The sequence below is a fragment of the Peromyscus maniculatus genome, chromosome 10 (assembly GCF_049852395.1).
Source record: "Peromyscus maniculatus bairdii isolate BWxNUB_F1_BW_parent chromosome 10, HU_Pman_BW_mat_3.1, whole genome shotgun sequence".
Lineage (NCBI taxonomy): Eukaryota > Metazoa > Chordata > Mammalia > Rodentia > Cricetidae > Peromyscus > Peromyscus maniculatus.
In genome coordinates, this window is record NC_134861.1 from 86,384,084 (window position 1) to 86,397,604 (window position 13,521).

A 13,521-nucleotide genomic window follows, 5' to 3' on the forward strand; every position below is an offset into this window, starting at 1 on the left:
ATCAAAAATATAGTCAGCTCCATTGATGTCTGCCCCTCTGTGTGTGTGTGTGTGTGTGTGTGTGTGTGTGTGTGTATGTGTCTATATGTGCGTATGTATCTGTATGTGTGTATGTTGTGTATGTGTGTACTATATTTGTATGTGTATGTGTCTGTGTGTGTATGTATATATGTACATGAATGTGTGTAACATTAGGTTTCACCTAGCCTAGAACTTTGTTTTGCTTCTATCAGGTCATATTTCTAAGAATGATAGCACATCAGTATTCTCTTATCTGGTGGACTCTTATCACTTGGCTACTAACTGAAATCTCAGGTCATAAGGGAGCTGTTAACTTATGGCCTTTACCCACAGGCTTCAGCTCTGGCACAGCCAATGTCCCTGTGAGTGCAAAGCCACTGGAAAAGGCCACCTCACCTCCCAAACACAGTGCACCTTGCAAGCTCTGCTGACAGGGCTCCGTGCCTTTACCTCTCTCCCCAAGCGCTCCTTTCCTCCAGCGGCATCGGTAAACTCATTAGCCAGCGGTTTTCACACTTCCATTCTCCAGTGGCTATGACCTCCAGGCTCATCACAGTGTCTGCTGCCTGGAGAACTGTGTCTTTTAATAACCTGAGCCAATATGGGATGTGGCTTATAAAATTGACCTGCCTGAACTTCTTAGCGCTCTCCTGTGATGGACTCACCTTGACCAGCAGCAGATTCATGTGAGAGGGCAGACCAGGAGCTCTGCATTCACATCCAGCACCACACTGGCCTACTTATGGTGGCTGTCAAGCCTGGTTTGAGGGTAAAATGATGAGTGCCGAGTGCCCAAAGAGACCACAGCAGGGGAGTAAGCACAGGATCTATGCAGCAGTGTCTCAATCGGTCTATACTGTCTTCCTTTGTGAAATGGGACTATAATAAAACACTTAACTCCAGAGCGTTGGGGGATCAAATCAGGATGCCTGTACATGTTCAGTGGGGAGGCTGAGGGGAGCTGCTGGGGGAGGCTGAATGCTGTGACATCCATCGTTCTCAGAACTGGGCATGTCATGTGATGCCCAGTGAGATAGCAGGTTCCAACATGAGGCTGGAAGAGTGACTGTGTCCCTGGCATTCCCGCTGATGGACACAAAGGATTCCTAAAAGAAAGAGGAAGGGGGGAGAAGAGGGTGATGCGGCAGCTGGGTAGTGTGGCGGTGTGTTGTGTGGCAGCCTTCTTGTGATGCTGTTCGCCCGTGAGGTTGCATCTGTGTTAGACCTTCACAAGCAGAAATAGTCTCAGGCCGCCTCTACTCCAAAGCTCATTTGCAAATTTAATGGGAAGCAAAAGCCCTCCCCCCCACCTCTTGCAGAACGGCGTCTTTAATTAGTGATGACTGAAGCGTGGTGTAAGTCAGCTCTGTTTTGTGGAAACTGCTCCAATCTGCTCAGCTAGGAGGTAATCTCCCCACACGAGGGCCCACATCTGCAGAAGTGGGCGGAGCTATGATGAGGTGTGCTGGCAACCCTTCACAAAAATACACGTGGTCTTGAAGTTTAGAGTCCTCGGGGCTGGGCTCTTCAGATGTCTTTGTTAGAGGCTAGCTGTCCTGCTCTGTGTCTCACGGTGGCTGCAGATGGCTTCTGCTTGTTCTTGGGTTTAATGACTAGCCCTGGCCAGCTGTGAAGGCCAGGGTCTTTTAGAATTTGTTGCCCACATGCTGAATATTTTCAGATTAGCTTTTGGAGTTCTGAATGTCTAGCTTATTTGATTCCCACCTCCGTGGCTTTCTAGAATCCACTGAATAAAATTGCCAGAGGGGGCAGGGGCATATTCCAAACCATTTCCAGTTCATTCTGATCCTGATTCTGATTTGGTAGGTCTGGGTGGGGGTCCTTACATCTGCATTTCTAGCTAGCTCAGCGAGGATACCAAAGCTGATGGTCCAAGAACCATAGTTTGAATAATTCTGCTTTATCCTTATATCCTGACACTTATAAGAGACACAGTACTGTGGAGGTCCCCAGATGGACAGCCCTGTCCCTTCATGCCTCTGTGACTTTGAACAAACTAAGGGGTGTTTGGTTCATCCAGTTTTTTAATTCCCAAGTGTCTGGCTCTAAGTAGGCCTACTCTTGGATCTTTCTACTCACCCTCTCCATACCGAGTTCCTGGATGTACCTTCCTGCTGTCTTCCACTTGCTTTCCAAGAAGTCATGATGTGTCCCAGCCTCTTCCACTGGAGCCATAGAAAGCCTCTGCCCCCAACACCACCCCCATCCAAGTACAACATGAAAGTTTTAAAGTAGAACCAACTGCAAGGGCCTAAATTTGGTCTTAGTTCACCTGTAGGGGTGTAGGGGTGAGGAAGTGGGAGCCACTTGTGTCTGTTAAGACACACAGACTTTCACTGATGACCACTCCATGCTGGATCTATTGACAGGGGCAAGGCCTCCAGCCCTCACCTGTGGTGATGGTCTGACAGTGGTATGGCGTCCCACAGAGACACACATATAACTAACACAGAGATAACGAACTGGAAAAAAAAAAATGAAAGAAGTAAATGTGAAAGTGTGAAGGTGATCGGCTATTGGAAGATATGTTTGAAAATAATAGCTTTGAAAAAAAAAAAACAGACTATGAAAGGAGATTTTGGAAATGTGCCTATCATTGAGATTTTGGCGGAAAGAGGCTGCAGTGATAAGACCCTCAGCTGTGATACTCAGCCACTAACTTGCTGTAGTAACTGTGGCTGACTAAGCCTGGCTTCCGTGGCCTCAGTTTTCTTAGCTTTAAGACCGTGTCCCAGAGCATTAATGTCCTACCTTGGACAGATAGTTACACAAAGCACTGACATTAGATGATGCTGTGTGAAGGACTGACGGACACCACTGTCTCTGCTGCCTGCAATTTTGCTGTGAATTGAAACATTCAATTTGAAAATTTGATTTTATTTTTACTAGGGACCTGGTGGATGCTACACAGATGGGTGGTGTGTTCCTGTCCCCAAGACCTTTGCCCTCTTTCCCACCTCTGTCTTTAATGTGTTTCAGACATCCACAGGACTCATCCCTCATCTCCTCGGGCGTCTGCTCAAATGATGCCTTCATGAGACCTTCTCTGGGCACCGTTCCAAATGTCAATCCCCACCTCCCACTGGGAATTCCTCATTCTTTGCTCCCCCCCCCCTTAAACTTACCACCACCTACCGCATAAGTATTTGTAACGTATCTATTATGCCCCCATCTCAGAATGTAAGGTCCCTAAGGACAGGTATTTAAGTGTATTTCACTGGTCATGGTGTCCCTAAGTTTCCAAAACAGGGTCCCTAAGACTAAGTTTTCAATGAACAATTCAATGAAAGGAGCCAGGCAGGGATGTAACGGTCAGAGACAGGGGCCCCTGGTGTGAAGGGACAGAGAAGACAGGGACAGCTGCACCGGACATCTTTGCTAATGGAAGTCAGAGTCTGATGCTTCATTACCAATGGCTAATGACCACAGCATTTCCCCGAACCAAGTCCTGTCTTAATGTCTGTGTTTCCTTCCTGCTTAGCTCATGATAAGCACTAATGATTGAAAGTGGGTCTCCCCTGCCAAAAGAGAGAACTGGGGGTGTATGTATTCATCAACACAGGTGGAGGCTTTGTCAAGAGCTGGGGTGCACCCTTGGAAAAACAGCAGGGGTTTTCTAAAATACGCTTTGTTTAAACTCAAAGAAAGGGAAACCCCACACTCATTGTCAAGACAAGAAGATAAAATAAGAGACATGTTCATAGTTTCCGTCTCAGGTCCAGGAGGAGTACAGATGAGAAGGGTATTGCCATTGGTCGGAGCACAGTGGGTACTGAGCTAAGTGCTGTAAAGTCACAACATGCTCTGGGGGCTGGCTGCAATTCTCCTCCTCCTTCCTCCCTTTAAGTCAAGTGGACCCTTTCACCTCCAGCATTCTTTATTGAGATTTTTTTCCTCACTGTGCCAACTTCGTATAACACTGCCACAAGCCTTAAGACCCGGTTCTACTATTGACCGAGTTAACATCTGCACAATTTCTATGCTACTAGATGTAAACTGTCACCTTCAAATATTTGCACTATAACCCCAGCACCAAGCTTAACACATTAAGTGTACAGATAGTTAAGGTGGTGCATTTAAGAGGAACCGATTCACGACAAATGGAAAACATGGGGCAGGTACCAATCTGTATTGAGAAATAACATCAACGAAATTGCCTTTGCCCAACAACAACGTCACTCAGACTGACTGCTCTTCAGATGGAAGTTAGATAAAGAATGTTGTCCTACAGAGTCAAGAGAAGGTTTTGTTATTGGGTCTCCCGTTAAATGATATTGACAGGGCCATCTAAATCCCTGGAGTCCTGCCTCCCTGATGTCGCAGTATGAGGATGCTTCCTCCTTTACTCCTTAGCGTCTGCTTGCACATACCCATCTGGAAAGCTCCCTGTGTTTAATCAAGATGTGCTGTGTGGCTTAAGAAGTCCTGGCCCAGAAAGAAAGGTTTAAATGCTCACTAACTCTTCCCCCCTTATCACATCCCCACAGCTGTGCTTCTGTCCACAAAATCACCAGATCTACCCAAGGCCAGCTTGAACCCCAGCATATCCAACTCTTGGTCCAGCCCCTGAATGCATGCGTTCAGAGCAAACCCTGTGGGTTCAAAGCATGTCTCATTGTTCTCTCTTTATGTCCCCGCTTCTGGTTTCTCCATATCCCTTGCACGTCTTTCCCCGCTCGGCAGCACTCACTGCTCAAATGGAAAGGTGAAGAAAAGTGAAAGACAAGACTGGTGCTTCTCCTCATCTCCTCGTGTCTGCACAGTAGACACCTCCTTCGATACAGCAAACTCAGGGGTAGCATTGACCCAAGTGTCCAGATTAACCACAGTCTGCAAAACCTGGTGGCCAGAGGAGTCTTAATCCTTTGGCCTCACTTTGCTATAGTAATATTTTAGAACATTCTAATGACAATATCAGAAACCGGATTTATTATTTTGCCTGGAGCATGGCTTTGGCACTTCAGCGCTCTGTTTCACTGTTTGCAGATTTCGCATGGGCTTGTATGAGTTTCATTATAATAAAAGTTACGAAGCAGCGCTGGCCAATATTTATTGTGTGCCAAGCCTTTAAAATGCATTACCTCGGTGAATCCTTCTAACAACTTGAATGCCTTTTTCAACTCTCCATTTTAGAAGTGAAGGGACAAGGGGGTCAAAACCTACTCAGGCCATACATCTCTTGACCAAATGGACAGTTTATGAGAATAAAATTATATCAAAGAGATTCAAGTGCCACAAGAAGCTAAATTACCTTCAAGGGGAAACAGGGGCTCCCTGTTGATGAAGGTGTGGGGTTGATTAGGAACATGTTTGCCAAACTCACAGCAGCAAAGCCATGCTGAAATAGAGGGTGGGCTCTGGTGTTCTAATGCCTGGGGCTTTATCTTCTCGTGGGGCTGCTCCATTTCTCACTCATCCTACTAGTGGTTGGTTGGAACAGGGGGCTTTAAGTAAGTGGAGGGTTGGCCATGGCTGGCTCGTGATCTTCACCTACAAAACTGGCCTCTGCTCTTCCCGAATATTGAAAAGGCAGTAGTGTGTCTAGGTTGCTACTTGTGTTCTCTCTCTTTCTCACCCCCCCACCCCGACACACACACGATTGTGGGATGGTAGTGTCAACAGATTCTTTTGTGGGGCATTTTCAAGTTTCCAGGAAGAGAGATAGGTCCACTGAGTCAGCTTGCAGGAGCAATTCTGCAACTCTGAATGAGTAGAGCAAGGGCCTGGCTCTGGCAAAACGTCATCTCTTTGCCAACCCCTGGCTGATGTCAGTAAGCGGCAGGAGAGAAGAGCAGTTGTTTTAGGAGCTGAAGGAAGTGGAGCAAATGTCTTTTGTGTCCCCCGGGTTGTGTTTCTCTTTTGCTGACTATTCCCCTCTGGCTGAGAGAAGACTGTGTGGACCGGGCATGGTTTTCTGCACTGTATTGAGCATCCATGATTTCCAGTCCGATCTCAGCCCCCTGGATCTAAATTCAGCTCTTGCCCCTCGGCTTCGCAGAGTCTGACTGTCACACTGGCCCAGCAAAGAGTGCAGTCTGCCCAGGCTCTGATGGGGCATTGGCGTTGTGGGAGGCTCTGACACATGTAAGAATCCACATGCTAGCATGAACCTCAGAGGCACTGAGTGCTTGCTAATGCTGTTCTTTAATCCGGTCACTCATTTCAGTCCCTAAATGGCCATGCCATTCCCAGGGAAGCACCCATCTTTGTGAACAGACTCACTTTTGTGATAACTCAAGATGTGTCTTTTTCAGTTCCTGTGTCTTCCACAGACAATTATGGATGACTTCCTGTGTGCTGAATATTCTAGAAGCTAGAAATAGAACCATGGTAAACATAACAGGCAAATTATGTCTACCCTCATGAAACATATAGTTTAGTTAAAGAAGAGAAGTAATAATAAAGCAATTATAAAAGTCATGTAGTATTTTGGAAGATATATGAGCTAGGAAACAGTACATGCAAAGGCCCTGAGGCAACGGAGCTGGGCATGGGAGACAGAAAAAAAAAGGCAGTACATTTGAGCTGAGAGCAATTAATTTTCTTGGAAAAGTAGAAGGCCCAGAGCCTTTGTGACTTTGGGAACCACTCTAAAGACGTTGGCTTATACACTTACATGAGCAACCCATTCAGCGGTCTTCAAAAAAGTGATAGCAATCTGATTTCAGTTTCTTACAGAAGTCATAAATGTGTTACAGCCTCCCAGAATACCAGCACAGCTTTGTTAGGCCATGTTTCCATTGGACTAAAGGGTAATCAGACTCAGGGGAACCTGAACTCTGATGGCTCCATTTTTAGGTCGAGGTGGGGATTTGACACACAGCTCAGCTGGATGGTTTGGGGCATATCAGTTACACTTCCTGAAGGCCATTTTCCTCACCAGAGAAACACTTCTTCCTCCCAGTCTTGATGTTGAGGATCTACTAAAAACTGAATATAGACATGCTTTATAAATGACAATAAAACACCAAGAGCCATGGTGGCAGCAATAGTGTCTGTGGTTGTGTGGATATTACGTTAGGGAAAATTTGCCCCGGGACGTACATCAAGACGCCGGGCCCCAAGCTTCCCTTCCCTTCCTTTCTTACTGGGCAGCTGTGGAAATGGAGGCCCTGCTCCCTTCTCCTGCACTGGAGGTGAAGGAGAAAAAGACCCAGCAGATCTCAGCAGAAAGGGCCAGGCCGGCTCCTAGGCAGATGTTGATAACTGGGGCCCACCTACATAGTCCAGGGGTACCCTGCTGGACTGTGTCGGACCGTTCGCACGGACCCATGAGCCTCCTGGGTTCGGGCTACAGGGTATTAACTTGTCCTCAGATGGCACAGCGACAAGTAACCTCTCCTTCTTCTTCCTACACAGGCATTCCTCCTACGGAAGGCTGCTGGATGATCACGACTACGGGTCCTGGGGGAACTACAACAACCCGCTCTATGACGACTCCTAACCAAGGAAGGTGGCTGGGGACAAGAAATAGCTGTCCTTTATTTATAAGTGCTTATCCAGTAGAATTAATAACAAGTACCTGATGCTCATTGAACGACAATCGCAAGCCCTGTTTTGTTGGTATGGTTGGGTTTTTTTGTTGTTGTTGTTTTGTTTTGTTTTTCCTCCCTCTCCTCTGGCTGCTACCACCACATCCCCCTTCTGGTACAAAAGAACCATGTTGTAAAGGCCAGTGGAGGCCGATTTGCAGCTGACATGGCCATCTCTGCACTGACCAGGGCAGACACCATGAGGTGGAGGCTGCAGCCCCCACCACTGGAACCATTTTGGAAGGATTTGAGGAAAGGGCTCCGGTTGCCTTCTTGGGGATTTAGTTTTAGGGGAACTTTTGGTCTGGGTTAGTTCTTAAACCTCTCTAGAGGCAATTACATGAAGTATCTATCAGTGGGGAGAAAAGGGATGTGTCCCTGGAGGCTACTACCCTGTGTGGAGGAAGCAAGGGATTCTTGATTTCTTTCTAATTCCTGGCTGTTTGCCTGGCTGTATCTGACAGGACGCCTACTTGGTCCTACAAGCAGAGAGACGACGCTTAGCTGCCTAATTAAGGAAAGATGAAAGAGGGCTGTGCCCAGGGGGAGAGCAGCAGGCCAGAGCAAAGTAGTATGGCGGGCTGCTGTCAATCCCCATCCAGGCCACCGGAAGGCAATGGGAAGCCCCGCCCACTGGCTTTCAGAAAAGTTATAATACAGTTCCAAAAGAGAAAGAAGCTGGGAGGGGAGCTTGCAGAACGGAAAGGGAGAGGCATGTGGGGTATCAGGGTAAGGGAAGAGGGAGGGACAAAAGCTCACATGGACCCTCTTGAAGCAAGTCGGAGCCAGCTCTCCATAGTAGTGGGAGATATCTAAATCTTGGAGGAGCCCATAGAGCAATGGTTCACTGCCTTGCTGTCTATATTGGGTAATGGCTATATGCTATTTAAAAAAAAAATGTTAAAAGAGGCAGTTAATCTTCCATAGGAAGGAGACACATGGACACCTCTGGGTCTCCGGTCTCAAATCCTGTACAACAAATTTTGAGAAACAGTCATTTTTCTTGACCGACATCCATTTAGTTCACATATTACCCATCAGGAAGTGATTTTGTGTTCTTCTCCCAGGGACATTTGAAAATGTCTAGTGGCAATTTTTGACTGCTACTACTTATCTGGGAGCACCACTAAGGGGTAGAGACCCTGGATCCTACTAAATCCTCCACTTTTCCCAAGACAACCTGCCACCACAAAGAGCCTCCTAGTCGGAAACATCAAAGGCTGACATTGAGACTGAGATTTATTGTGATGTCCTTGTGATGTAGAAAGACACTCACACATCAGTAAAACCCTTTCATTTTCAGCAAAGTGAAACATCATTTTTTTTTTCTTCAAAGTGTTTCGTTTGTTGACTGATAGGTTGATTCCTGGCATGTGCGGTTGCCTTATATTTGTTTGTGTTTCTGGAGAGCTTTATTACAGGGCTACACCGCTGTCCTTCTGCAACATCTGATATCGGCACCCAGTGTCTCATGTCCTGACTTCATGTAGTAGGAAGCATACATCTTAAAATAGGTTACATTGTCCTATGATGTCACAGAGAAGAAACCATCAGTTAACTCCTCGGACGGGCCCTGCCCCATGACTTTGATGAAGAAAACACTCTATAGTGCTATCCTGAACCCCTCTGGTGTGGAGACCACGGGCCGGGGTACTTCCCACAACCTGCCATCCAGACTCTGAGGGAAATTCTTCCTAAATCCCAGAGGTGCCAAACGGAAAGCACAATCATCAAAGGTAGTCTGGAAGCAGAGTGGTTAGCAAGGAGGGGGTTTGCAGAAATTAAGATATTCCTGAATATGCACCTCCAGACACACACACACACACACACACACACACACACACACACACACACACGGACCTCCTCATAAAAACTGCAAGGGTATGCCCTCAGGCCATACTTGACCTAAACAACTGTCCCTTGTTACTACCCTGACCCCTTCACGGGTCTCCAGTTAGGCAAAAGACAAGCCAGTACAAACAGGGCATTCTACATCTCATTTTCCTCCACCAGCCAAAAACATTTTTGACACATGACACAAAGCCCTCCACGAAACACTTTAGGAGAATGTGCTTCAGATATCACTTCTGGGGTCAGTCCTAGGCCAGAGGAACCAGCTTCCTCCCGAGAACCCTCACCTGTTAGAAACCAAGGGCACAGCAAGAGTATTTTCACACCAAAAGATGCTATTGTGTGTGAACGTGTGATTGCTTTTGCTCTGCTTAATTTCCAATTGCTCTCAGCAAAACACAGGGCAGTCATATCCACCAAGGTGACAGCTCCCCCTCAAAACTCAAGAACGACCCTTGCTATGCTTGTTAGTATAAAATGTGTACATGTGAGAACTTACTTTGCCGAATATATTTCTCCTCTGTTGAATTGGCCAAGGGCTTTCAGCATCTTTATTCTACAAATGTTGCTACACACACACACACACACACACACACACACACACACACACACGCACGCACGCACGCACGCACGCGCACACACACACACACCCCTCTGATATACATGCCAATAATTGATGTCCTTTACCTCAGGGAGAGTTAGTTCAAGTCTACACAAGGGAAGTCAGTGGCCCTAGTAGATTTAAACAGTCACACCCCATCGTGGATAGGACTGGCTGTAATGTTTTGGAGAAAGAAGTCAGAGCAGAAAGCAAGCTAGGAGCCCCTTCTCAATGGACTGCACATGATCAGAGAATGGTATGCAACTCCGCTTTCCTTTCCTGTGGCCCCCGTGGGGACCCCTTGTCCTCCTTACACAGCTGTGTCTTCATTTATAAAATGGGGGTGATGCTTTCATAGGGGCCTCGGCCCTTCCTACCTCACAGACATTCTGTGAGGATTTATGAAATTGTGTCTACAGTGTTTTCAGTTTCTGGAGAAAAACTATTTATGGACATTTCAAGTATTATATAGATATATAAGTGATCTCAGTTTCTTATTTGCTATTATATTGGTGTGTTGTTTTTACTTATTCTATAAAATGACGGTTAATATCATAGTCACATCAGACAGCTATCAGAGCTCTGAACTTCCCTCCCATGTACCTGACTGATGCAGGGTTAACTGTTCTGGGATCAGAAAGAATGATCTCCCTTCTGACTGAAAAGGTGGCCCAGGACACAGGTCTCACAGAGGTGCATCAGGATCTAGGTTAGGATGACACACAATGGATGCCTGAGCACTGATAGCAGAAGACCTCTGACCTTCACACCCTGAGGTCTCGGAGGAGTAGATTATGGTCTAATGTGATCTGTTTGCCCTTCATCTTGCTTGCAAGGGTGCATGGTTTGATCCTATGCATCTTGAAAATTTGTGAATGGTCCAGATGCTAATTTGCACGTCGATTCACCTTTGCCTTTAACCTTCTTTTGAGGGCAAATGGATGTACCATTTCAACTTTGATCTCGGAAATGTTATTTGATATTGGCTCGTTGCCACATTTCTCTCTTGGAGTAAGTTAGCTGACATTGTTGAGAGATGGAAAGGTGTGCAACTTCTTTGATATTTGATGATGTCATATCTACATTTGATGTAAGACCTATTGCATACCAATTATAATTCTACCAATTAAAGTGGTTAAAAGCTTGCGTCTAGCTGTGGTTGACTCACATTTTGAGATGTTTTGCTCTCCAGGTCACTGGGTTCATTTTTACTGGTCATATTAAGTAGTTCCAACTTGTTCTTAATGAAATTGTATCCCTCATCAATAAATAATATTTTTCTGTAGCACAGGAAGGTCGCTCTGATCTTGAAACAGGCTGGGAAAGTGTTAGTACTGAACACTCCTTCTGAGCAGTGATTTCTCTCGCAAATATTCTGCGTGTTTTACCCAGCAGTGGTACAAGTAAACATTTTGATTCAGTGAGTGAGACGGTAAGCATAATCAAGTCACATTAAAGCACATTGGCATTAGCAGTACATGTGGTGTTTGCTTCGCTCCGTTTCAAAAAATTAAATTCAGCATATTCATCCTTATCTGACAGCTAATTAGCAGGCAATTTCAGCAGTCCAAAGGATAATTTCAACCCCAAGAAGCTAACCAAATATTATTTTGATGTTGATTAGCCACAGCAAATCCCATGCATTTTGCTCCGTACGGGAAGAGGAAAACAGCTGCAAACTAGAAAAAAACAAAGGGTTCTTTCTGTTTTCTTCCCCCGGAGACCTAGCCTAACGAGTCCTGGCAGGCTTTGAACGTACTATGTAGCTCAAGCTAATCTTGAGCTCCAACCCTTCCACCTCCATCTCAGAAGTGCTGGGATTATAGGCATGCACCACCAGGACCACCTAGACATTACTGACTAGATGATGAATGCATACTTAAAATCGGGTTTGGTTCATGTCATTGCCTGGCTACCAGTCACACAGCATTAAAGACATGCTAGGCCATCCTAAGAAATGGAAACCTAACATGGAGTCAGCCCCTCCTATTGGGCTGTTTTCCGTGATGAAATCTGGCTATGTGTCCCTCGAAAGCTCTGGTATTAGAGGTGTGGTCAGCAGTCTGTGGCACTGCTGGTGAGATCTTTGTGAGGTGGGTCCAGGAGGAGGAGGTTAGGTAATTGAGAGCAAATCCTTGAAGGAATTTGTGGACCCTGGACTCTCCTCTGCCTTTTGGTTTTCAGCGACAGGAGGTGAGCAGCTTCCTGGGCTTTCCACTCCCACTGTAGGCCCATGGGAAGCAGGACCTCGGATGACACCTAGGAAAAGCCGAAACCGACCTCCTTAGCAGCTGGTTCATGCTGACAAACAGTTCTCTCTGAGGCCCGCCTTGGGTACAAAAACAACAGAAGATTCCTATCTGATGCTTTCTTAGGCTACGAAGACAACTTTCTAGAGGACATAAGTTCAGTTCCCAGCACCTTTGATAGGTAGTTTACAACTACCCATAATTCCAGCTCCAGGGAACCTGACATCCTCTTCTGGTTTCTTTGGGTACCTGCACTCATCACACACACACACACACACACACACACACACACACACACACACACATACACACACACACAAACGCACGCACACACGCACGCACGCACGCACATATACACACTTTTAAAAAAGATAGCAGTTTCAAAAAACTGTGAAAATAAAAAAGATAACCATTTCATAAAATTAATGATCATAACAATATATAAAACATAAAAAACATAAATAAAACAAATAATTTTTTAATTATTTAAACTTTTAAAAAGCTTGCCTGAATGGAAGTGGTAACAAAGGGCTTGAAATGTAGCAGAAAGCAAAGGCATCACGAGAGCGTGTAGCTAGGGCCGGGGGGTGACTCCACCAGTAAAATACCTGATATGAGAGGATGTGGACCTGAGTTCAGATCCCCAGCAGCCAAGTAAAAGCCATGCATAGCAGTGTGTGGCTGTAACCCTGGCGCTGCAGGTCAGGGACAGGAGGATCCTGATGACATGCTGGCCAGCCAGTCTAATAAAAATGGTTCAGAGAGAGATGGAGAGGGATCTTGTCTCAAAAAGTAAGACAAGGAGTGAGAGATAAAGCACACCTCATAACCACCTCTGGCCTCCTTGTGCATTCAAACACACGTGAACATGCACATGAACACATACACGTTCAAATACCATGCGTTCACACACAAAGCGTGTGTAGCGTTAACACACCCTAAGTTCTTGGGTTCAAATCAGTCTCTTTCCTTATGTTACAATTTGTCAACCTCAAATCATGATCTTTTCAGGTGTTTGGTATCCGATTCAGGACATTTTTCTCATCTACAACTGGATAGTGAATGTTGTGAGCTTTGTCAGAAAGCACTGAATCGAAACTAACTGTTGCAAAGCACTGATCTTGTTGAGGGAAAGCTGTAAGAGGTGACGTTGCTTCCCTTCAGGACCTCATCCTTGGCCAGTGCAGAGCCAACCCTACTCACGTCACCAGGACACGTCACGAGGCACAAAACACCATCAGTTTCC

At 46.0% G+C, this 13,521-nt stretch overlaps 1 protein-coding gene across 1 annotated transcript in view; it reads left to right on the forward strand.

The window, feature by feature from the left end:
* The window catches only part of Parm1 (prostate androgen-regulated mucin-like protein 1), a 102,952-nt gene extending 91,780 nt beyond the window's left edge, over nucleotides 1–11,172 (forward strand). The window contains exon 4 of the mRNA XM_006993507.4: nucleotides 7,402–11,172. Within this exon, the coding sequence (XP_006993569.1) occupies nucleotides 7,402–7,486 (85 nt within the window). The 3' untranslated portion in view covers nucleotides 7,487–11,172. The remainder of the gene's footprint in view (nucleotides 1–7,401) is intronic.
* Nucleotides 11,173–13,521: the final 2,349 nt, after the last annotated feature.